At 37.7% G+C, this 25,562-nt stretch overlaps 1 protein-coding gene across 1 annotated transcript in view; it reads right to left on the reverse strand.

Annotated features, from left to right (window-relative positions):
• UBE3B (ubiquitin protein ligase E3B) overlaps nucleotides 1-25,562 on the reverse strand; it is a 160,928-nt gene that overhangs the window by 119,436 nt on the left and 15,930 nt on the right. The window contains exons 8-13 of the mRNA XM_053702112.1: nucleotides 21,483-21,568; nucleotides 20,948-21,030; nucleotides 12,173-12,278; nucleotides 11,743-11,863; nucleotides 9,412-9,589; nucleotides 7,011-7,180 (exon numbers count right to left, since the gene is read on the reverse strand). Of these exons, the coding sequence (XP_053558087.1) occupies nucleotides 7,011-7,180; nucleotides 9,412-9,589; nucleotides 11,743-11,863; nucleotides 12,173-12,278; nucleotides 20,948-21,030; nucleotides 21,483-21,568 (744 nt within the window). The remainder of the gene's footprint in view (nucleotides 1-7,010; nucleotides 7,181-9,411; nucleotides 9,590-11,742; nucleotides 11,864-12,172; nucleotides 12,279-20,947; nucleotides 21,031-21,482; nucleotides 21,569-25,562) is intronic.

Genomic DNA, 25,562 nt, shown 5'->3' on the forward strand with positions numbered 1-25,562 from the left:
ATAAGCAGAAGATTCAAACTGAAACAGCTGCCTGAAGTACTTTTCTACCAAAAACAGCTTCAGAAGAAGAAAACACATCAAAATGGTAGAATTTAGTAAAAGTATGCAAAGAAGACCAAGTTTCTGCTTTGCAAATCTGATCAACCGAAACTTCATTCCTAAACGCCCAGGAAGTAGAAACTGACCTAGTAGAATGAGCTGTAATCCTTTGAGGCGGAGTTTTACCCGACTCGACATAAGCATGATGAATTAAAGATTTCAACCAAGATGCCAAAGAAATGGCAGATGCCTTCTGACCTTTCCTAGAACCGGAAAAGATAACAAATAGACTAGAAGTCTTTCTGAAATTCTTAGTAGCTTCAACATAATATTTCAAAGCTCTAACTACATCCAAAGAATGCAATGATTTCTCCTTAGAATTCTTAGGATTAGGACATAATGAAGGAACCACAATTTCTCTACTAATGTTGTTAGAATTCACAACCTTAGGTAAAAATTTAAAAGAAGTTCGCAACACCGCCTTATCCTGGTGAAAAATCAGAAAAGGAGACTCACAAGAAAGAGCAGATAATTCAGAAACTCTTCTGGCAGAAGAGATGGCCAAAAGGAACAAAACTTTCCAAGAAAGTAATTTAATGTCCAATGAATGCATAGGTTCAAACGGAGGAGCTTGAAGAGCCCCCAGAACCAAATTCAAACTCCAAGGAGGAGAAATTGACTTAATGACAGGTTTTATACGAACCAAAGCTTGTACAAAACAATGAATATCAGGAAGATTAGCAATCTTTCTGTGAAAAAGAACAGAAAGAGCAGAGATTTGTCCTTTCAAGGAACTTGCAGACAAACCTTTATCCAAACCATCCTGAAGAAACTGTAAAATTCTCGGAATTCTAAAAGAATGCCAGGAAAAATGATGAGAAAGACACCAAGAAATATGTCTTCCAGACTCTATAATATATCTCCCTAGATACGGATTTACAAGCCTGTAACATAGTATTAATCACAGAGTCAGAGAAACCTCTTTGACTAAGAATCAAGCGTTCAATCTCCACACCTTTAAATTTAAGGATTTGAGATCCTGATGGAAAAAAGGACCTTGCGACAGAAGGTCTGGTCTTAACGGAAGAGTCCACAGTTGGCAAGAGGCCATCCGGACAAGATCCGCATACCAAAACCTGTGAGGCCATGCTGGAGCTACCAGCAGAACAAACGAGCATTCCTTCAGAATCTTGGAGATTACTCTTGGAAGAAGAACTAGAGGCGGAAAGATATAGGCAGGATGATACTTCCAAGGAAGTGACAATGCATCCACTGCTTCCGCTTGAGGATCCCTGGATCTGGACAGATACCTGGGAAGTTTCTTGTTTAGATGAGAGGCCATCAGATCTATTTCTGGAAGTCCCCACATTTGAACAATCTGAAGAAATACCTCTGGGTGAAGAGACCATTGGCCCAGATGTAACGTTTGGCGACTGAGATAATCCGCTTCCCAATTGTCTATACCTGGGATATGAACCGCAGAAACTAGACAGGAGCTGGATTCCGCCCATACCAGAATTCGAGATACTTCTTTCATAGCCAGAGGACTGTGAGTCCCTCCTTGATGATTGATGTATGCCACAGGTGTGACATTGTCTGTCTGAAAACAAATGAACGATTCTCTCTTTAGAAGAGGCCATGACTGAAGAGCTCTGAAAATTGCACGGAGTTCCAAAATATTGATCGGTAATCTCACCTCCTGAGATTCCCAAACCCCTTGTGCTGTCAGAGACCCCCACACAGCTCCCCAACCTGTAAGACTTGCATCTGTTGAAATTACAGTCCAGGTCGGAAGAACAAAAGAAGCCCCCTGAACTAAACGAGAGTGTCGTACAATCGGTTTTAAAGATATTAATTGAGATATCTTTGTGTAATCCCTGCACCACTGGTTCAGCATACAGAGCTGAAGAGGTCGCATGTGAAAACGAGCAAAGGGGATCGCGTCCGATGCAGCAGTCATAAGACCTAGAATTTCCATGAATAAGGCTACCGAAGGGAATGATTGTGACTGAAGGTTTCGACAAGCTGATATCAATTTTAGACGTCTCTTGTCTGTCAAAGACAGAGTCATGGACACTGAATCTATCTGGAAACCTAAAAAGGTTACCCTTGTCTGAGGAATCAATTAACTTTTTGGTAAATTGATCCTCCAACCATGATCTTGAAGAAACAACACAAGTCGATTCGTATGAGATTCTGCTAAATGTGAAGACTGAGCAAGTACCAAGATATCGTCCAAATAAGGAAATACCACAATACCCTGTTCTCTGATTACAGACAGAAGGGCACCGAGAACCTTTGTAAAAATTCTTGGAGCTGTTGCTAGGCCAAACGGTAGAGCCACAAACTGGTAATGCTTGTCTAGGAAAGAAAATCTCAGAAACTGATAGTGATCTGGATGAATCGGAATATGCAGATATGCATTCTGTAAATCTATTGTAGACATATAATGCCCTTGCTGAACAAAAGGCAGGATAGTCCTTACAGTTACCATTTTGAATGTTGGTATCCTTACATAACGATTCAATATTTTTAGATCCAGAACTGGTCTGAAGAAATTCTCCTTCTTTGGTACAATTAAGAGATTTGAATAAAACCCCAACCCCTGTTCCAGAACTGGAACTGGCATAATTACTCCAGCCAACTCTAGATCTGAAACACAATTCAGAAATGCTTGAGCCTTCGCTGGGTTTACTGGGACACGGGAAAGAAAAAATCTCTTTGCAGGAGGCCTTATCTTGAAGCCAATTCTGTACCCTTCTGAAACAATGTTCTGAATCCAAAGATTGTGAACGGAATTGATCCAAATTTCTTTGAAAAAAAACGTAATCTGCCCCCTATCAGCTGAGCTGGAATGAGGGCCGCACCTTCATGTGGACTTAGGAGCTGGCTTTGGTTTTCTAAAAGGCTTGGATTTATTCCAGACTGGAGATGGTTTCCAAACTGATACCGCTCCTGAGGATGAAGGATCAGGCTTTTGTTCCTTGTTGTGACGAAAGGAACGAAAACGATTATTAGACCTAAATTTACCTTTAGATTTTTTATCCTGTGGTAAAAAAGTTCCTTTCCCTCCAGTAACAGTTGAGATAATAGAATCCAACTGAGAACCAAATAATTTATTACCCTGGAAAGAAAGGGAAAGCAGAGTAGACTTAGAAGACATATCAGCATTCCAAGTTTTAAGCCATAAAGCTCTTCTAGCTAAAATAACTAGAGACATATACCTGACATCAACTCTAATGATATCAAAGATGGCATCACAAATAAAATTATTAGCATGTTGAAGAAGATTAATAATGCTATGAGAATTATGATCTGTTACTTGTTGCGCTAAAGCTTCTAACCAAAAAGTTGAAGCTGCAGCAACATCCGCTAAAGATATAGCAGGTCTAAGAAGATTACCTGAACACAAGTAAGCTTTTCTTAGAAAGGATTCAATTTTCCTATCTAAAGGATCCTTAAAGGAAGTACCATCTGCCGTAGGAATAGTAGTACGCTTAGCAAGAGTAGAGACAGCCCCATCAACCTTAGGGATTTTGTCCCAAAACTCTAATCTGTCAGATGGCACAGGATATAATTGCTTAAAACGTTTAGAAGGAGTAAATGAATTACCCAAATTATTCCATTACCTGGAAATTACTTCAGAAATAGCATCAGGGACAGGAAAAACTTCTGGAATAACTACAGGAGATTTAAAAACCTTATCTAAACGTTTAGATTTAGTATCAAGAGGACTAGAATCCTCTATTTCTAATGCAATTAGGACTTCTTTAAGTAAAGAACGAATAAATTCAATTTTAAATAAAAATATGAAGATTTATCAGCATCAACCTCTGAGACAGAATCCTCTGAACCAGAAGAACCATTATCAGAATCAGAATGATGATGTTCATTTAAAAATTCATCTGAAAAATGAGAAGTTTTAAAAGACTTTTTACGTTTACTAGAAGGAGGAATAACAGACATAGCCTTCTTAATGGATTTAGAAACAAAATCTCTTATGTTATCAGGAACACTCTGAGCATTAGATGTTGACGGAACAGCAACAGGTAATGTAACAGTACTAAAGGAAATATTATCTGCATTAACAAGTTTGTCATGACAATCAGTACAAACAACAGCTGGAGGAACAGATACCATAAGTTTACAGCAGATACACTTAGCTTTGGTAGATCCAGCACCAGGCAGCGATTTTCCAGAAGTATCTTCTGACTCAGTGTTAACGTGGGACATCTTGCAATATGTAATAGAAAAAACAACATATAAAGCAAAATTAATCAAATTCCTTAAATGACAGTTTCAGGAATGGGAAAAAATGCCAGTGAACAAGCTTCTAGCAACCAGAAGCAATAAATAATGAGACTTAAATAATGTGGAGACAATAGTGACGCCCAAAAATGACGCCACATCCGGAACACCGACACTTTTGGCGCAAAAAACGTCAAAAATGACGCAACTTCCGGCGACACGTATGACGCGGGAAACAGAAATTTTTTTTGCGCCAAAAAAGTCCGCGCCAAGAATGACGCAATAAAATGAAGCATTTTCAGCCCCCGCGAGCCTAACAGCCCACAGGGAAAAAAGTCAAATTTTAAGGTAAGAAAAAATTAATTGATTCATATGCATTATCCCAAATATGAAACTGGCTGTCTGAAATAAGGAACGTTGAACATCCTGAGTCAAGGCAAATAAATGTTTGAATACATATATTTAGAACTTTATAAAAAAGTGCCCAACCATAGCTTAGAGTGTCACAGAAAATAAGACTTACTTACCCCAGGACACTCATCTACAAGTTGTAGAAAGCCAAACCAGTACTGAAACGAAAATCAGTAGAGGTAATGGTATATATAAGAGTATATCGTCGATCTGAAAAGGGAGGTAAGAGATGAATCTCTACGACCGATAACAGAGAACCTATGAAATAGACCCCGTAGAAGGAGATAATTGAATTCAAATAGGCAATACTCTCCTCACATCCCTCTGACATTCACTGCACGCTGAGAGGAAAACCGGGCTCCAACCTGCTGCGGAGCGCATATCAACGTAGAATCTAGCACAAACTTACTTCACCACCTCCATAGGAGGCAAAGTTTGTAAAACTGATTTGTGGGTGTGGTGAGGGGTGTATTTATAGGCCTTTTGAGGTTTGGGAAACTTTGCCCCTCCTGGTGGGAATGTATATCCCATACGTCACTAGCTCATGGACTCTTGCTAATTACATGAAAGAAAAACAATTTTTCACGTGCACTAACCCCGATAACTCGTTAGCCCTAAAGGGCAAAGCCCGAATCATGTTACGCATATTTTACATTCCTATGTTCTTCATATATGTGTGTGTGTATATATAAATATATATATATACATACATACATACAACAAAAGGGTATATCTGCGCTTAGTGCTGGTACTTAGAGAAGAACCAAGGCAAAATCTTAAGTACAAGAAATGTGCTACTACAGATATATATGTATGTATAAATATATATACAGTATATTCAGTATATATATATATATATATATATATATATATATATATATATATATATATATATATATATATTATATAACTTGGTATCCAACCCAGTCCAGGCTGTCCACAATATTGTCCAATTATAACAGCATGTGTAACAGTTCCCCAAAAACCTGTATTCTTGGCTGCTTCGTCCAAGGTGGGATTTCCCTCTTTGAAAAGAAGATTCTCCCCAAGAAGTGCTGAAAAGACAGAGAGTGGACAAGCGCACAAGAAGGCACTCCTAGTTCAGATCGTCTGTGTCAGTATAATCACTACACAAAATGTATAAATGCACTCTCACGTGGTTTAACCTCATCCAGTATGAGGTATATATAAAGCGCTTGATTAAAGCTGATGTCTGTTGTTAATCTCCTTGCTGTTTCTGCTTCAGTTCTGTTCCTCTTGATCCTGTATATGCCAGGAATGGTCACCCAGAACGTAATAGAGGCTTAAGTTAGCAGCCCTCTATATGCTTGAGGATCTCTTTTAATTTTGACAGCAGCTCCAGCTTCCTCCGCCCGTATTTTAATTATTTAAAAGAGTGCTTAATTCCCTATCTTTTGTATGGTTCATTTACCAAGATGTTCCATTTCTTTCTTATAGTTTTTGATTATATTTGTTATATAGGGTCTGCACCGTAAGGAAGCCAAAAAATTGTCTAATCCAATATTTTCTTATTTTTATTGACCATTTGTTCCTCTACACCATATGTTTAAAAAATAAATAAATAAATAAATATATATATATATATATATATATATATATATATATATATATATATATATATATAATATTAATGTAAAATATATATCTATCCCTATATATCTATAGGAATAGATATATAGGTATATACAGATATATAGAAATATGTATTTAAAATAAAAATAACATTGATCTGTATGTGAAGAAAAATGGAATGTAAAATATTTACAGTAAATACACAGAAACCCACATTATTACATATTGTTATAGAATTATTATTTAGGCACATATTTTATAGTTCTTTGCAGGCAAATACATATATTTTTAACCCTTAAAAAATACGAATATTTCTATGATTTACTTTTATCAGATAGTGTTTATATGAGTGTAACAGTATATTTTAATTTATTTATGTTGTGTTGGGTGCAACTTTTATTTTATCTCTAACACTTTACGGGGAGGTCTTCAGTTGCACTAACCTGGCGCACATTAAATTTGATTGCACTTAAGTGAACGCGTTTACTTTTAACTTGTAATTGATGACCCTGCGTTATTCTTATATAGCTAGCACGCAAACAGTAGTGCGCCACTTCTAATCTAGCTCACTATCCTTTAACTTAACCACCCACTCATCTAACACTCCAACTTGAATTATTCTGTTAAAATTCAAGTGTTAATATATGTTAACTCAGGGTAAGACATTCAGTTCTTGGGTATAACATCCTCAATCTAACCACGTTGGAGCAGTAACTTACTCTTCATAGGTAAGTTGTTTTGTGGAGAGGAACTCTGTGTAGCAGTGACCGACACCTCATGATTCTCTGCCAACTTCTTACTCAGCACCTCACGGAAAAGGATTCGGATCATGGGCACACCCCACAGATGTTGTAGCTGCTTGGTCAGTAGGGGCATGGACTCATTGAGACTGAAAGTGATCAAAAAAACATTAATGTAGTTTAATGAATATGCCCATAAAACAAACCCTGAAAGGTTTAAATGTAGTTTAAAATGTTTTCTTAGAAAACGAAAGAATTAAGCACTATGGAGAATTGAAAAGCACTAAATACTTGATGTACATTTTTTTAAAAAAATAAACCAAGGTTTATAAAATATTTTCAGATAAAAATGAATACAACTGTTGAGCATAACCAAGAATAGCAACAAAAATAATATTTCCATGTAATGAGCTACAATAAAAGTTAAAAGGACACTGAACCCAAGTTTTTTCTTTCAAGATTTAGATAGAGCATGTAATTGTAAGCAACTTTCTAATTTACTCCTATTATCAAATATTCTTCATTCTCTTGGTATGTTTATTTGAAAAGCAAGAATGTAAGTTTAGATGCCGGCCCATTTTTGGTGAACAACCTGGGTTGTCCTTGCTGATTGGACAGCACCAATAAACAAGTGCTGTCCATGGGACTGAACCAACAATTTGCTGGCTCCTTAGCTTAGATAAACAAACTGACAAGGCCGCTGCAGATCCCCATGTACATGAAGTGAAGCCGGACGCCGTAAAATCTGTAGATGGGGCCACACACAGTCTCGAGAGGTGCAAGCCGAAAGCGGCCAATCGTGGACCGCAAAAGGTATGCCAAAACAAAGGATAAGGCAGCACTCAGGAGGCACGTAAAAAAGTAAAACACCTTTTATTGGAACATGTTTAAAATTAGGCACAGAACCACAAGTAACTCCTTATAATTATATTCAGGAATTTACGCATTTCATGCCGCAAATGGGCACTTAATCATAGGAATAGGTAATGTGATTTGACACTGCCTTCATAAAGGTAGGAGTGACCAATCAAAAACCTGTAAAGAAATTTAAAATAACACACTATAAAAAAACATGCCTAATAGGACATGATATTGTAATACAAATAGAGTCAGGTAAGAAACTAGCAATATGATTGTATGAAAATTTTGTTACTAAGTTATATCTCTTGGACCAAAAATGAACGTTAGTATCGTAATGGAAAAATTAAGCTGATGATGAATAACCTTAGTATAACAATTTCATTCAGAAAAATAAACAAATGAATTAGATCCAAATGATAATATTGATAATAATACTAATGATAATAAAATAAGAAAACCATGAAATAAAAATGATATACTTAAATCAGGGACCTAGTTCGTCTGCATATATTGCATGTTGTACAGTAAACCTGTAAGTGTGTATTATCTATTCAACATGATAGAAATGCAAAACATAGTTCTTAAATATAATTATGAAACAGCCATAAATATTTAAACCGTACACATTGACAAATAAGAAGGGTGATAGCAAAAAAATCATAGGAGGTGTATGCTCAAATGAAATAAGGTTTTAATTCCTATTTCGCCTATGTGCCTTGCATTATTTCTATTGTTTAATACCTAGAACCTAAATCTACCCATGTAAGGGATAGACAATGTCAAGGAATTGAATTTAAATGCTATCCAACTATATAGGCACAATGATTAGTGCTGAACAATAGCCTGAACAAAAAAGGTATGAGGATTATGCAAAACACAGTACACACTGAGTATTGGTAAACCCTAAGTGTAGGTAAACCCTATTCTACAAAAAGACTCATGTCCCATTCCTTATTAATACCACCTGGAGTAATGGTTCTTAACTTGTAAATCCAAAACATTTCTTGTTTTAACAATAATTTGTTTCTATCCCCTCCTCTGATTGGCCTTCTCACTATGTCAATGACCTTTACTGCCATGTTAAATTTGTTAGTCATATGCATCGAAAAATGATGACTAGCAATAGCTGAATCCTTATTGAAATTTTTCGTATCATTAATGTGCTCTCTTATCCTTAGCTTAGATGCCTTCTTTTTCAAATAAAAATAACAAGAGAACGAAGAAAAATTGATAATATGAGTAAATTAGAAAGTTGCTTAGAATTGCATACACTATCTGAATCATGAAAAAAAAATTGGGTTCAGTGTCCCTTTAAGAAAATCTGTTTAGCTCTGTTTGATGACCTATACATGTTTCTAAGACAATAATCTCATAATATGTCTTTAAGAGTTAATGATAATGGGAAAACTACTGCTCATTTAAAATTTAGTGTCATTACATTTTCTTTTTATTATGTTGATTATGAAATTCTACAGTAGTTAATGGTCCTATAAGAGCAGGAAGACAGGCGTCATCATACCCATAATCCACTGTCTGGGAGAACCAGCCCAGGATAGGGTGCCAGTGAGTGAGGTTGGACTTTTTCTGCGACACATATTTCTGGCAGTAAGACAACATTTGGGTAAGGACGCTGACAAAGTGGCCCGTCTCTTCCTCTAGGACCTTTTCCGTTAGGTTGCCTAGGTGGATAAGGTTACCTGAAAGTGTGACAAAGGGGTTTTGAAATAAAACAAACTTACGCAGTGTGCTAATTTGCCTAAACAATATATCATCAATCTGCTACTTGTGCACTAAATTAACACAAACATTATAGCAAATAGCGCAAAACTGCTTATTACTATGCCAGTAATATATAGGGTTTGCAAAACACTGCAATTTAATACATTCAGAGAATCATGAAAAATCATATGAATTGCAGCTGCAACCATTTGGAAGGTTTCTCATTGCTGGTATATCAGTTACTAGAGCTGTTCAGTAGCTAGGAATAGAATTAAATTAGACTGCACAGCAGCAAGTGAAACAACTCAGTCAGCAGCATCTCCAGCTGAACAGTAGGAGCTAAGATCTCTTCCTACTATCTAGCACTGAACTACACTTTATAAGCAATACCATGCACCACCGTGCCTGCGTCTATTAATTGGTTTGTATACCTCCCTATCCTCCTTCCCATCTTTCTCTTGGAATTAGAGACATAATGATCTGGTTTGAAACATATCAAATTGCTCATCTTCTTTCTATATTTCTACATTTCTCTGCTAATTTCTAGTTCTTTACTTTTCTGTGGGGCACAAAAACTGACTCTACCATCATCTCATAAAATGACTCTACCATCATCTCATAAAATGACTCTACCATCATCTCATAAAATGACTCTACCATCATCTCATAAAATGACTCTACCATCATCTCATAAAATGACTCTACCATCTTCTCATAAAATGACTCTACCATCATCTCATAAAATGACTCTACCATCATCTCATAAAATGACTCTACCATCTTCTCATAAAATGACTCTACCATCTTCTCATAAAATGACTCTACCATCTTCTCATAAAATGACTCTATCATCATCTCATAAAATGACTCTACCATCATCTCATAAAATGACTCTACCATCATCTCATAAAATGACTCTACCATCATCTCATAAAATGACTCTACCATCATCTCATAAAATGACTCTACCATCATCTCATAAAATGACTCTACCATCTTCTCATAAAATGACTCTACCATCTTCTCATAAAATGACTCTACCATCTTCTCATAAAATGACTCTACTATCTTCTCATAAAATGACTCTACCATCTTCTCATAAAATGACTCTACCATCATCTCATAAAATGACTCTACCATCTTCTCATAAAATGACTCTACCATCTTCTCATAAAATGACTCTACCATCTTCTCATAAAATGACTCTACCATCATCTTATAAAATGACTCTACCATCATCTCAGAAAATGCAACCCAGCATATACAGAGAAGGCAAAGAATAAAATGCTGAGTTTCAGCTTCAATGAGTAGGAGTAATTATATGTCAGCCCAAATCTTTAACTGCCACATTTCACATGCACTTAAAGGGACATTCCAGTAAAAATTTAAATGCACATAGATGAATTACATCTTTGAATAGAAACATTTTCCAAATACATGTATTGGCAAAAATGCTTCTAGTAAAAGTTAGCACTGTTTTAGTGTTCAAATTTTTCTCTGCACGTGCATGTGAAGTATAGCTAGATGTTCTCAGTACACCAATATTTTAAATACTGCAGCTGCTCAGAGCACCAGTGGGGCTTGTATCATGTCAGCAATTAACAAATTGAGTCATTACCAGATGGAACAAGCACCTTAGGCTCTCTGAGCAAGTTCTGTGTTTAAAATGCTGGTGCACGGTGCACTCATATACACTTTTGAAACAGCTATAGCTTTTATTAGAAGTATTTTGCTAATACACATATATTACAAAATGATTCTATTCAAAACTGAAATGCACCCATGTGGATTCCAATTTTGGCTGAAATGTCCCTTTAAGCATCTTTTAGGTCTCACAAAATCAAACGGACATGATAATATAAAAACGCTTTATTTCATTGGAATAAAATCTTTCTTTCACTATTGCTTAAAAAATAAAATGATCTTATGGAATAGCACATTTTAATGTTATATTTGAATGTCCTTTTAGTAAGTGAAAGACATGATAAGGGGGGGAAAAGCAACATTAAGACATATTGGTAACACAGAATATAATGTAAGACAGTGACATCAGTAACAGCTACAGTACACGGGTTGTTTATGGTTCTTACATTTCTATATATAAACCCCAATCACATTATCTAGACATTACCTAGCAAGCAAAGAGTGTGGCTTCCTTCTAGACACACACATACATCTCTGCACTGCTCCTCCCGACTTAGGAACAAAATGAATTTGAGGAATAGGCAGTGGGATTCGATCACAGAGAGCCGCTGAAATACAACACACAGAAGAAGAGACATAAACAGATTAAATAGAACTATACAAAATAGTATATAACAGATAACTAAAAGATTGTGCAAACAGACAAATAGATAGGACACTGATACAAGTTCTAACAATAAAGAAAACAAAACATATTCTTGATCCTTTCTTACGCTTTCTGAAAGCGAACAATAAAGTTTGATATTACTGTTGCTAGTTTAACTAAAACTTCTACAGTTAGGATTTACATAGCAGTACCTTGACATTTTAGCAACAATTTTCACATTGTAATCTTGTGAACATTATGTATGGCTTACATCTGGAGAAACATTACAGAGGTGAGAAATCAGAGCTGGAACAGACATTATATGGATCAGAAAGGAGCGAAGGAGATTGTCAGAAAACTGCGCCGCCACCACAGGACTAAAAGAAAAATAGCACAGAGAAAAGAAATGGTTGAATAACACGTAATAACTAATAATTATTTCAATAACACATTACACTGGTTCTTTAGTACAGAAACTTAAAGGGACATTAAATAAAAACAAAAAAACAACCATGCATTTGAAATTCATATGAAAGAGCTAAATTATAAAATAATTTTGAATGAAAAAAAATACGCTGCTGATACTTAAGACCAACTCATCCGTGGCTGATCAGGACAACTCTCCCAGCTGTATTGCTAAGCATGAAAAACATAATTTATGTAAGAACTTACCTGATAAATTCATTTCTTTCATATTAGCAAGAGTCCATGAGCTAGTGACGTATGGGATATACATTCCTACCAGGAGGGGCAAAGTTTCCCAAACCTCAAAATGCCTATAAATACACCCCTCACCACACCCACAATTCAGTTTAACGAATAGCCAAGAAGTGGGGTGATAAAAAAGTGCGAAAGCATATAAAATAAGGAATTGGAATAATTGTGCTTTATACAAAAATCATAACCACCACAAAAAAAGGGTGGGTCTCATGGACTCTTGCTAATATGAAAGAAATGAATTTATCAGGTAAGTTCTTACATAAATTATGTTTTCTTTCATGTAATTAGCAAGAGTCCATGAGCTAGTGACGTATGGGATAATGATTACCCAAGATGTGGATCTTTCCACGCAAGAGTCACTAGAGAGGGAGGGATAAAATAAAGACAGCCAATTCCTGCTGAAAATAATCCACACCCAAAATAAAGTTTAATGAAAAACATAAGCAGAAGATTCAAACTGAAACCGCTGCCTGAAGTACTTTTCTACCAAAAACTGCTTCAGAAGAAGAAAATACATCAAAATGGTAGAATTTAGTAAAAGTATGCAAAGAGGACCAAGTTGCTGCTTTGCAAATCAGATCAATCGAAGCTTCATTCCTAAACGCCCAGGAAGTAGAAACTGACCTAGTAGAATGAGCTGTAATCCTTTGAGGCAGAGTTTTACCCGACTCAACATAGGCAAGATGAATTAAAGATTTCAACCAAGATGCCAAAGAAATGGCAGAAGCTTTCTGGCCTTTTCTAGAACCGGAAAAGATAACAAATAAACTAGAAGTCTTTCGGAAAGACTTAGTAGCTTCAACATAATATTTCAAAGCTCTAACAACATCCAAAGAATGTAACGATTTCTACTTAGAATTCTTAGGATTAGGACATAATGAAGGAACCACAATTTCTCTACTAATGTTGTTGGAATTCACAACTTTAGGTAAAAATTCAAAAGAAGTTCGCAACACTGCCTTATCCTGATGAAAAATCAGAAAAGGAGACTCACAAGAAAGCAGATAATTCAGAAACTCTTCTGGCAGAAGAGATTGCCAAAAGGAACAAAAACTTCCAAGAAAGTAATTTAATGTCCAATGAATGCATAGGTTCAAACGGAGGAGCTTGAAGAGCCCCTAGAACCAAATTCAAACTCCAAGGAGGAGAAATTGACTTAATGACAGGTTTTATACGAGCCAAAGCTTGTACAAAACAATGAATATCAGGAAGATTAGCAATCTTTCTGTGAAAAAGAACAGAAAGAGCAGAGATTTGTCCTTTCAAGGAACTTGCGGACAAACCTTTATCTAAACCATCCTGAAGAAACTGTAAAATTCTTGGAATTCTAAAAGAATGCCAAGAAAAATGATGAGAAAGACACCAAGAAATATAAGTCTTCCAGACTCTATAATATATCTCTCTGGATACAGATTTACGAGCCTGTAACATAGTATTAATCACAGAGTCAGAGAAACCTCTTTGACTAAGAATCAAGCGTTCAATCTCCATACCTTTAAATTTAAGGATTTGAGATCCTGATGGAAAAAAGGACCTTGCGACAGAAGGTCTGGTCGTAGCGGAAGAGTCCACGGATGGCAAGAGGCCATCAGGACAAGATCCGCATACCAAAACCTGTGAGGCCATGCCGGAGCTACCAGCAGAACAAACGAGCATTCCTTCAGAATCTTGGAGATTACTCTTGGAAGAAGAACTAGAGGCGGAAAGATATAGGCAGGATGATACTTCCAAGGAAGTGACAATGCATCCACTGCTTCCGCTTGAGGATCCCTGGATCTGGACAGATACCTGGGAAGTTTCTTGTTTAGATGAGAGGCCATCAGATCTATTTCTGGAAGTCCCCACATTTGAACAATCTGAAGAAATACCTCTGGGTGAAGAGACCATTCGCCCGGATGTAACGTTTGGCGACTGAGATAATCCGCTTCCCAATTGTCTATACCTGGGATATGAACCGCAGAGATTAGACAGGAGCTGGATTCCGCCCAAACCAGAATTCGAGATACTTCTTTCATAGCCAGAGGACTGTGAGTCCCTCCTTGATGATTGATGTATGCCACAGTTGTGACATTGTCTGTCTGAAAACAAATGAACGATTCTCTCTTCAGAAGAGGCCAAGACTGAAGAGCTCTGAAAATTGCACGGAGTTCCAAAATATTGATCGGTAATCTCACCTCCTGAGATTCCCAAACTCCTTGTGCCGTCAGAGATCCCCACACAGCTCCCCAACCTGTGAGACTTGCATCTGTTGAAATTACAGTCCAGGTCGGAAGCACAAAAGAAGCCCCCTGAATTAAACGATGGTGATCTGTCCACCACGTTAGAGAGTGTCGAACAATCGGTTTTAAAGATATTAATTGAGATATCTTTGTGTAATCCCTGCACCATTGATTCAGCATACAGAGCTGAAGAGGTCGCATGTGAAAACGAGCAAAGGGGATCGCGTCCGATGCAGCAGTCATAAGACCTAGAATTTCCATGCATAAGGCTACCGAAGGGAATGATTGTGACTGAAGGTTTCGACAAGCTGAAATCAATTTTAGACGTCTCTTGTCTGTTAAAGACAGAGTCATGGACACTGAATCTATCTGGAAACCCAGAAAAGTTACCCTTGTCTGAGGAATCAATGAACTTTTTGGTAAATTGATCCTCCAACCATGATCTTGAAGAAACAACACAAGTCGATTCGTATGAGATTCTGCTAAATGTAAAGACTGAGCAAGTACCAAGATATCGTCCAAATAAGGAAATACCACAATACCCTGTTCTCTGATTACAGACAGAAGGGCACCGAGAACTTTTGTAAAAATTCTTGGAGCTGTAGCTAGGCCAAACGGCAGAGCCACAAACTGGTAATGCTTGTCCAGAAAAGAGAATCTCAGGAACTGATAATGATCTGGATGAATCGGAATATGCAGATAAGCATCCTGTAAATCTATTGTGGACATATAATGCCCTTGCTGAACAAAAGGCAAGATAGTCCTTACAGTTACCATTTTGAACGTTGGTATCCTTACATAACGATTCAATATTTTTAGATCCAGAACTGGTCTGAAGGAATTCTCCTTCTTTGGTACAATGAAGAGATTTGAATAAAACCCCATCCCCTGTTCCAGAACTGGAACTGGCATAATTACTCCAGCCAACTCTAGATCTGAAACACAATTCAGAAATGCTTGAGCTTTCACTGGATTTACTGGGACACGGGAAAGAAAAAATCTCTTTGCGGGAGGTCTCATCTTGAAACCAATTCTGTACCCTTCTGAAACAATGTTCTGAATCCAAAGATTGTGAACAGAATTGATCCAAATTTCTTTGAAAAAACGTAACCTGCCCCCTACCAGCTGAGCTGGAATGAGGGCCGCACCTTCATGTGGACTTAGAAGCAGGCTTTGCCTTTCTAGAAGGCTTGGATTTATTCCAGACTGGAGATGGTTTCCAAACTGAAACTGCTCCTGAGGATGAAGGATCAGGCTTTTGTTCTTTGTTGAAACGAAAGGAACGAAAACGATTATTAGCCCTGTTTTTACCCTTAGATTTTTTATCCTGTGGTAAAAAAGTTCCTTTCCCACCAGTAACAGTTGAGATAATAGAATCCAACTGAGAACCAAATAATTTGTTACCCTGGAAAGAAATGGAAAGTAGAGTTGATTTAGAAGCCATATCAGCATTCCAAGTTTTAAGCCATAAAGCTCTTCTAGCTAAAATAGCTAGAGACATAAACCTGACATCAACTCTGATAATATCAAAAATGGCATCACAGATAAAATTATTAGCATGCTGAAGAAGAATAATAATATTATGAGAATCATGATCTGTTACATGTTGCGCTAAAGTCTCCAACCAAAAAGTTGAAGCTGCAGCAACATCAGCCAAAGATATAGCAGGTCTAAGAAGATTACCTGAACACAGATAAGCTTTTCTTAGAAAGGATTCAATTTTCCTATCTAAAGGATCTTTAAACGAAGTACCATCTGACGTAGGAATAGTAGTACGTTTAGCAAGGGTAGAAATAGCCCCATCAACTTTAGGGATTTTGTCCCAAAATTCTAATCTGTCAGACGGCACAGGATATAATTGCTTAAAACGTTTAGAAGGAGAAAATGAATTACCCAATTTATCCCATTCTCTGGAAATTACTTCAGAAATAGCATTAGGAACAGGAAAAACTTCTGGAATAACCACAGGAGATTTAAACACCTTATCTAAACATTTAGAATTAGTATCAAGAGGACCAGAATCCTCTATTTCTAAAGCAATTAGTACTTCTTTAAGTAAAGAACAAATAAATTCCATTTTAAATAAATATGAAGATTTATCAGCATCAATCTCTGAGACAGAATGCTCTGAACCAGAAGAGTCATCAGAATCAGAATGATGATGTTCATTTAAAAATTCATCTGTAGAGAGAGAAGTTTTAAAAGATTTTTTATGTTTCCTAGAAGGAGAAATAACAGACATAGCCTTCTTGATGGATTCAGAAACAAAATCTCTTATGTTATCAGGAACATTCTGCACCTTAGATGTTGAGGGAACTGCAACAGGCAATGGTACATTACTAAAGGAAATATGATCTGCTTTAACAAGTTTGTCATGACAATTAATACAAACAACAGCCGGAGGAATAGCTACCAAAAGTTTACAGCAGATACACTTAGCTTTGGTAGTTCCAGCACTAGACAGCGATTTTCCTGAAGTATCTTCTGACTCAGATGCAACGTGAGACATCTTGCAATATGTAAGAGAAAAAACAACATATAAAGCAAAATTGATCAAATTCCTTAAATGACAGTTTCAGGAATGGGAAAAGATGCCAATAAACAAGCTTCTAGTAACCAGAAGCAAAGAAAAAATCAGACTGAAATAATGTGGAGACAAAAGCGACGCCCATATTTTTTGGCGCCAAATAATACGCCCACATTGTTTGGCGCCTAAATGCTTTTTGGCGCCAAAAATGACGCCGCATCCGGAACGCCGACATTTTTGGCGCAAAAGGACGTCAAAAAATGACGCAACTTCCGGCGACACGTATGACGCCGGAAACAGAAAAGATTTTTTGCGGCAAAAAAGTCCGCGCCAAGAATGACGCAATAAAATGAAGCATTTTCAGCCCCCGCGAGCCTAACAGCCCACAGATTGATTCAAACGCATTATCCCAAATATGAAACTGACTGTCTGAAAATAAGGAATGTTGAACATTCTGAGTCAAGGCAAATAAATGTTTGAATACATATATTTAGAACTTTATAAATAAAGTGCCCAACCATAGCTTAGAGTGTCACAGAAAATAAGATTTACTTACCCCAGGACACTCATCTACACGTTTGTAGAAAGCCAAACCAGTACTGAAACGAAAATCAGCAGAGGTAATGGTATATAAATAAGAGTATATCGTCGATCTGAAAAGGGAGGTAAGAGATGAATCTCTACGACCGATAACAGAGAACCTATGAAATAGACCCCGTAGAAGGAGATCACTGCATTCAAATAGGCAATACTCTCCTCACATCCCTCTGACATTCACTGCACGCTGAGAGGAAAACCGGGCTCCAACTTGCTGCGGAGCGCATATCAACGTAGAATCTAGCACAAACTTACTTCACCACCTCCATAGGAGGCAAAGTTTGTAAAACTGAATTGTGGGTGTGGTGAGGGGTGTATTTATAGGCATTTTGAGGTTTGGGAAACTTTGCCCCTCCTGGTAGGAATGTATATCCCATACGTCACTAGCTCATGGACTCTTGCTAATTACATGAAAGAAACAAAGTATTTTTCAAAGAAGATTCAGTACAAGACTGAAAAGCAGTGTACATATATAGCACTCAACAAGCCTGTGTCAAAACACTGGATTAAGTGAAAGCTATAATGAAAAGCAGAAAAACCATGTATAGGGTGTAAGTCTGGTTCGAGTCGTTTAAAACTTAACTTTTATTGATAAAATACATATAAAATAAAGGAAAAACACACTACTCTAAATATAAAAACACAGTGACGGTGGGTCTAGCAAAAGATAGTGTCCGTGGGAGGACTCACAATATATCTGTGTAATTCAAACACCTTAAAATGAATGACTATTAAGCACTCGGGATTGTATGATCAGAAATTGGTAAGGGTACTAAAAGTGGGAAAAATTTATATTCTCCAGGGGTATATTCTAGTCACCAGTTGTAACAGTATGGTTGCTACAACATCGGGTATGAGTAGGCTGGGTTATTAGGGCCCCATCTTGTGTACTATAAGTTAAGAGGAATACAGGGTATTGTAAATCCTGATAGAGAAGGGATAAAGTCTTGAATGTCCCTCAGTTACTGGGGTCCCCTGTATGATGATATTTGTAGTAACCTTAGTATTATTTCTAGAAATGGAATAGATACGGGGTGTTATCAAATCTAATGAGCAGAGAGGTATATCTCTAATATCATTCAGGGATGATATTCATCCTTTAATTAGTTATGTTATTAAAAAAACATTATTTGGATATTATATCAGTACTCTGCAGATATATGTTCCACTGTGATCTCATAGTGGTACTATGAGAAAGTGGGAGAATTCTAATCTATAGATTTTTAATATAGTTCAATCGATTGTCATGAATACTATGTGTTTCCAACATAACTGGGAAAACCCCACATTAAATATTAATGTACTGTTCCCCTACTTGGGGTTATTGAGTCTATGATCTGTATATTGTATAAACCTTTGGTATTGTGAAGGGGGGAACAGGTATATATTGGATATTATCAGACCTCTAGATAGAGAATCATATAAAGGGTGTCATCCTCAAATGATGGTCATATATATATGATAGTAACATATGTAGGATTCGCGGATATGTTATTACACAACCATTATCCAGATATGGTATCTATATTGGAAAATATCAATTTATAATGCCCCACTAGTGCTATTATCAATATAGAGCGAGAGTGGATAGATTCATGTATAAGGAGAGTCAGTGTGATTCACTTAAGTACCTATCATATCGTTCTATTAACTTGAATTGGAAACTCCACATTAAGTGATACTAAGCTATTCCACAGATTGAATGTGACAACGAGGTCACGACAGTATGAATCTTTCTCTCTCACTCTCGTTATATGTAAGTAATATCAGATCACTTATCTTATAAAGATGGGAAGGAGAAAAGAACTACTTATCCTGGGTAATTTTCGGTATTATCTATATTATAGAACCTCAAATATTGGTGATATCTGGATAGACAATATATTATAAAAAAAGTTTTTTACCACTATTCAACCCCACTCGAGTGAGATAGAGAATGTCTAAGGTTAAATAAGTTTTTTGGAGTATTCACCCACTATTGTAATGGCAAGCCATAAATTGTTACAACTACTATTGTTTAGTTCACTGGGCAGCCTTTACTTGGTATCGTTTTTTACAACTAGAACGCCGTGACTGCTGTTTAAAATAACATATACAAAGCCGGAGAGAGACGCTAACTCCCTGCTCCCCCTCACTCGCCCAATAATTAACGGACAATTTGCCTTATATCAAGGCTTACTGCTTATAAATTACCTAGGGCAACTGCCTATGTAGTGCCATCGTTATTTCTTTCTCTAGTTGATGAAAACAAAGTATGCTGGACAATAACATTCATTAAAAAAAAGTTAATACATTTTGAAATATTGTTTTTTTACACACAAAAACTATTTGACTTTAATATCCCTTTAACTAATAGCAACAAATTAAATCAAACCACTAGCCAATTATAACTGCAATAAGGAGACCATATATTCCCCTAAGTCACAAGTGCCTGCTGCTGTTCCCTCAATAATGAATGTGAGAAATAAGTGCTGGACCTCATTTTTTTTGGCTATAAGCCAGTAGGGAAAGGTAAGGCTAAAGCAGCATTTAAAGAGACAGTAAAGTCAAAATTTAAATTCGGATACAGCATTAAATTTTCAACTTTCCAATTTGCTTCTATTATCTTATTATCTAATTTGCTTCATTCTCTTAGTATCCTCTGTTGGAAAGCATACCAAGGTAGGCTCAGGAGCAGCAATGTCATACTGGAAGCAAGTTGCTGATTGGTGGATGCATATATGTGCCCCCTGTCATTGGCTCACCCTATGTATTTAGCTAGATTTCAGTAGGGCATTGCTACTGCTTCAACAAAGGATACCAAGGGAATGAAGCAACTTTTATAATAGAAAATGGGATATTTGTTTTAAACTGTATACTCTATCTGAATCATGAAAGAAAGAGGTTGAGTTTCATTTACCTTTAATGTCTTTACTATTGAATTGGATATTTTAAAGCATCATCATCATTAATTTAATATCATATTTAATTCTAGAAGTATTACCGCAATGCCAAAGTAAATAATGCTGTGAGAGTGCCTTTAGATAAGGAGGGGCGTGTTCTAGCCAGGCCATTGGTTAGCAGGATCTGTAATAAAAACACAGTTTAACAAATAGATTTGGTTTATGAATATTAATAATGGTGCTATGTTAGATAAGTTATATTGCATGACAACCTTATTTAGTCATTTGGCTGTGTGTGGCTACTGTATTGGTTAAAACCATTAAATTCTATTTATATACTTGGTTGGAAGAAACAATGATCCAACTTTGTATCCATATCAGTGAGAAAGTATTCAGGTTATCCTTTTGGTAGCTATAAAAGTTAGCATTTCATAATAGAATTAATTTCAACCTGCAAAAAAAATTGATAGCTAAAAGAAAAATATAGGGTGCTTTGGGTGTCAAGGTTCTAAAAGCTATTTTAAAAGACAGGATATAATTCTTTACACTCTGATGTGCCACACAACAACCAATTACATAAGCCATGCTTGGCTAACTTGTAAAAAATAAATACAAGGGAGCAACTATATTGCTTACCTGCAGCACAGAATAAAATCCCTTCTGGTTGAGGTGCCCCATAATATTTGAACAGATATGGTTCATTGCAGGTCTCAGGCTTTCCCCTAAAATATTCAACAGTAACTTATTAGATTTACAACTTTTATACATTAAAAAAAAAAAAGAATATTGTAACTTTCAAGTAGAAAATGCCTTTTGTCTACAAGAATGTTATACGGTCATTATAGTCTAAGCAAAGAGAATCAAACAGCACTGAAAATTCTATAGACATTTGGACGAAGCGCAACAACATTTAGAAATGCCACCATTATAATGGTACTGATTTTTATTTAATTTATAGCAATAAAAATCATTTGAATATTATACTAATGGAAAGCAGCTGGCTAGCAAAAATTCTCTAATTTCAAAGGGCAAATCAGGGAAAGTAATTTATTGATTTTAGATAGGTGATGGGTGTTAAGGAGACTGAATGTAATGTTATTGTTATGTTTTGAATCTAACCCAGCTTAGAAAGGCACAATTCAGCCTGAACCGATTTAACTATACCAGAAAGATAACTTGTAATGAAGTAGCAATCACACCTAAATATTTATTAGTAAGTTTTATTTAGTAAACCAAGCACAATTTAGTTTACTGTATTCAAACCACTGAAAAAACACACCACACTTAACGGGACAGTAAGGTCAGAATTAAACTTCCATTATTCAGATAGTGCATGCAATTTCAAACAACTTTCCTATATTATTAAATTTGCTTTATTTGTTTTGATATACTTTGTTGTAAAGCAGAGCAGCAGTGCACTACTGGGAGCTAGCTGAGCACATCAGATGAGCCAGCCAGTTACCAGTAGTAAGTTCATTGCTTTTCCTAAGCCTATCTAGGAATACTCTTCAACATAGGATAACAAGATAGTGACGCAAATTTGAAAATAAAAGTAAATAAAGTTGTTTAGAATTGCATGCTCCAGCTGAATCACAAAAATTTAATTTTTACTTTATTGTCCATCGAACAGCATATTTGAAATGAAGTTACTACCTTCGGCATTCTGCTGCAACTTATCCTGATTATCGGACTACTTTACTAGATTTTACAATACACTAGAATGAATGGAATAGTGGAGTCTCTGTGAGATTTGGACACAAGGGGCGCGATCCGATATCCGTCGTAGTTTTCGGCACAGGCGAGGGAACCCGCGCCGCCCGTAATTTCACCTCGCAACTCGACCTATCCAATATATTGCGCCGTCAGATGCTAAACTGGCGTAAGTAGGAAAAACCGGCGATCAGCTAAAATGTGCGCAAATACACATTTTAGTCGGCGCAAGTACTTACGCCAGTATTTTGTTCACGTAAAGTCTCAAAGTGTAGTTTTATGCAAATTAGGCTACGAATCGTAAAATACAACGGCCAGTTCTAAAAGATGCGCCACGTAATTACGCCATTCAAAAATCATACTTAAACCCCTGCGCAGCCGCCATTTTCTTTAGTGTGTTTGGTTGGTTCTTGGAGCTACAGCACACTACAGTGAGTAAGAGAAAGTGGTTAGAGTAGAGAGAGAGGCGCATTGCATATATTTAGTTAGGTCGGATTTGGTGGATTTGTTAAGCTTGTACATTACGGTCACTTTTTTATATATTGCACACATTTTGCAGACACACATATACAAAATACACAACACTTTTTTTTTATAACACCTTACACATTTTATTTATCTTTTACAGTGTGAAAGGCTGAGTGTTTGGTTGTGATTGTGTGTGATTGAAGTGGGAGTGAGTGTGTGAGTGTGTGTAGTGTGAGGATGTCAGGGAGAGCTAGGGCGGGGGGGAGGAGGGAAGGGGAGTTGCAGGAAGAGGATTATGGTCAGGAAGAGCAGCAGGATCCCCGTCAGGGAGTCAGTGGAGTGGGGAGAGGGAGACTTAGAAGGGAGGATGGGAGTGGGGTTGCCCCAAGGCCAGGCACACTCAGTAGAAGAGGGATAGAGGGTGCACATGGGGATAGAAGGGGGGAGGAGGGAGAGGATAGGGAGGAACCCACACCAGGGACATCCCAGGGAGGGAGCCAGGCGGCCCAGGACGAGGAGTGTATGAGGTGCCCCAACTTCTCCTTTGCTGAAAACCTTGCTCTAGTCCAGGCCGTCCTGGAGAACCATACCGCCCTCTTGGGCCAAGAGAAGGGCAAAGGAGTTGCCCGTAGGCGTAAAAAGATGCCTGGCTGAAGGTGGAGGAGGCAGTTAATGGTGTGTCCCAGCAGAGGAGGACTGTGGATGGCCTAAAGAAAAGGTGGAATGATTGCAAGAGGAGAGTCAAGGCCAAGAAGCAATGTCCCAGAGGGCAACAGGAGGTGGGCCTCACCAGGAGGCAGAATATAACGAGTGGCAGGAGCTCATTCGTAGATCCCTGAGCGTCACAGCAGTCCGTGGACTTCCAGGGGCTCTTGACTCAGGGATTGCAACATCAGCCCAGCATGCTGTTGAGTAACATCCCACACACCAGTATTATATGTATTTGAGATATAACATCCTATAATGTCACACATTCATGTACACAATGAGGAGCATGGTATTTGGCCTACTAACAAAAACATCTACAATTATATTTCACATTAAAGGGACATTAAACCAAATCTTTTTATGTCATTATTCAGATAGAGAATACAATTTTAAACAACATCCCAATTTACTTCTATTAGCTAATTTGCTTCATTATTTTGTTATTCTTGGTTTATTAAATATCAATGCACATGGGTGAGGCAATCACACGAGGCATTGATGTGCAGCCACCAATCAGCAGCTTCTGAGCCTATCTAGATATGCTTTCAGCTAAGAATATCAAGAGAATGAAGTAAATTAGGTAATGGAAGTAAATTACAAAGAATAAAAATGGGTTTAATGTCCATTTAATGCTACTTAACACATTGAAATTCATGATATGAGGTGGAATAGTGAAATACTAACATGTCTCAGAGTAACACAAGCCACAAGCCACATGTAGAGTTTTCATCAGTAAATGGACACTATAGTCATCACAACCATAGTGTCACTTAAAGAACACATTTTCTCCATCACTGACATGTACACAGAACTATTGTATGAAACACATACATGTATACTTTGATATTAAAAACCCTCATATCACAAATCTCAATGTGCACATGCATGTTATAGAGTTTGACATGAGAATGTGTATAGGCCCTATCATGTACATGGTATGCCCACATGGAGATATATCTGACTGTACTAATCCCTCTCATCATTTGACTCCTCCACAGAACCTCCAGTCACCAGGGTGCAAACGCCCATGCATCCACCTCCACAGAGAATGCCTCCACCTCAACCACCGGTCCAGAGAGTCCAGCAAGAGTATGCTCCCAGGCATGAGCTGGGTTGGGGTGCCTCTGTTGACGATCCAGATCTCATGCCACCAGCATTGCAAGACGATACCTGGCAGGATCCCTGGCCGGAGGACTATTCCTTTGGCTTGGAGGGGGAGCCAAGTCAGCCCCGAAGGGTAGATGTCTTTACCCCCCCCCCCACCAATATCAGGCCAGTCAGGGATTATACCACCAGGCTGAGTGGGTGCACACCAGTCGGCAATGGGACTACCAGTCCATCCGGAGATCTCCACCATCTGTTTCGCTTGGAAGAGCTCCAGCATCTGAGGAGGAGCATATAGCTGTCAGCATTCCTCAGGCAGTACCGCCTGTCATCATCCCTCAGGCAGCACCGCCTGTCATCATCCCTCAGGCAGCACCGCCTGTCATCATCCCTCAGGCAGCACCGCCTGTCATCATCCCTAAGGCAGCACCGCCTGTCATCATCCCTAAGGCAGCACCGCCTGTCATCATCCCTCAGGCAGCACCGCCTGTCATCATCCCTCAGGCAGCACCAGCTGTGATCCCGCAAGCAGCACCAGCTGTGATCCCTCAGGCAGCACCAGCAGCTGAGGATGTTCAAGTTGAACCAGCAGCTAGAGGTGAACCTGCGCCTACAATCCCTGCTGGTGAAGAGCCGTTAGATCCTCTGACTTACGCCATGGGCGACGAATACATTGCCCTCCAGAGGAGGCAAACATCAACCTGCGAGAGGCTCACATCAACCTGC

This window comes from Bombina bombina, chromosome 2 (assembly GCF_027579735.1).
Source record: "Bombina bombina isolate aBomBom1 chromosome 2, aBomBom1.pri, whole genome shotgun sequence".
Taxonomy (NCBI): Eukaryota; Metazoa; Chordata; class Amphibia; order Anura; family Bombinatoridae; genus Bombina; species Bombina bombina.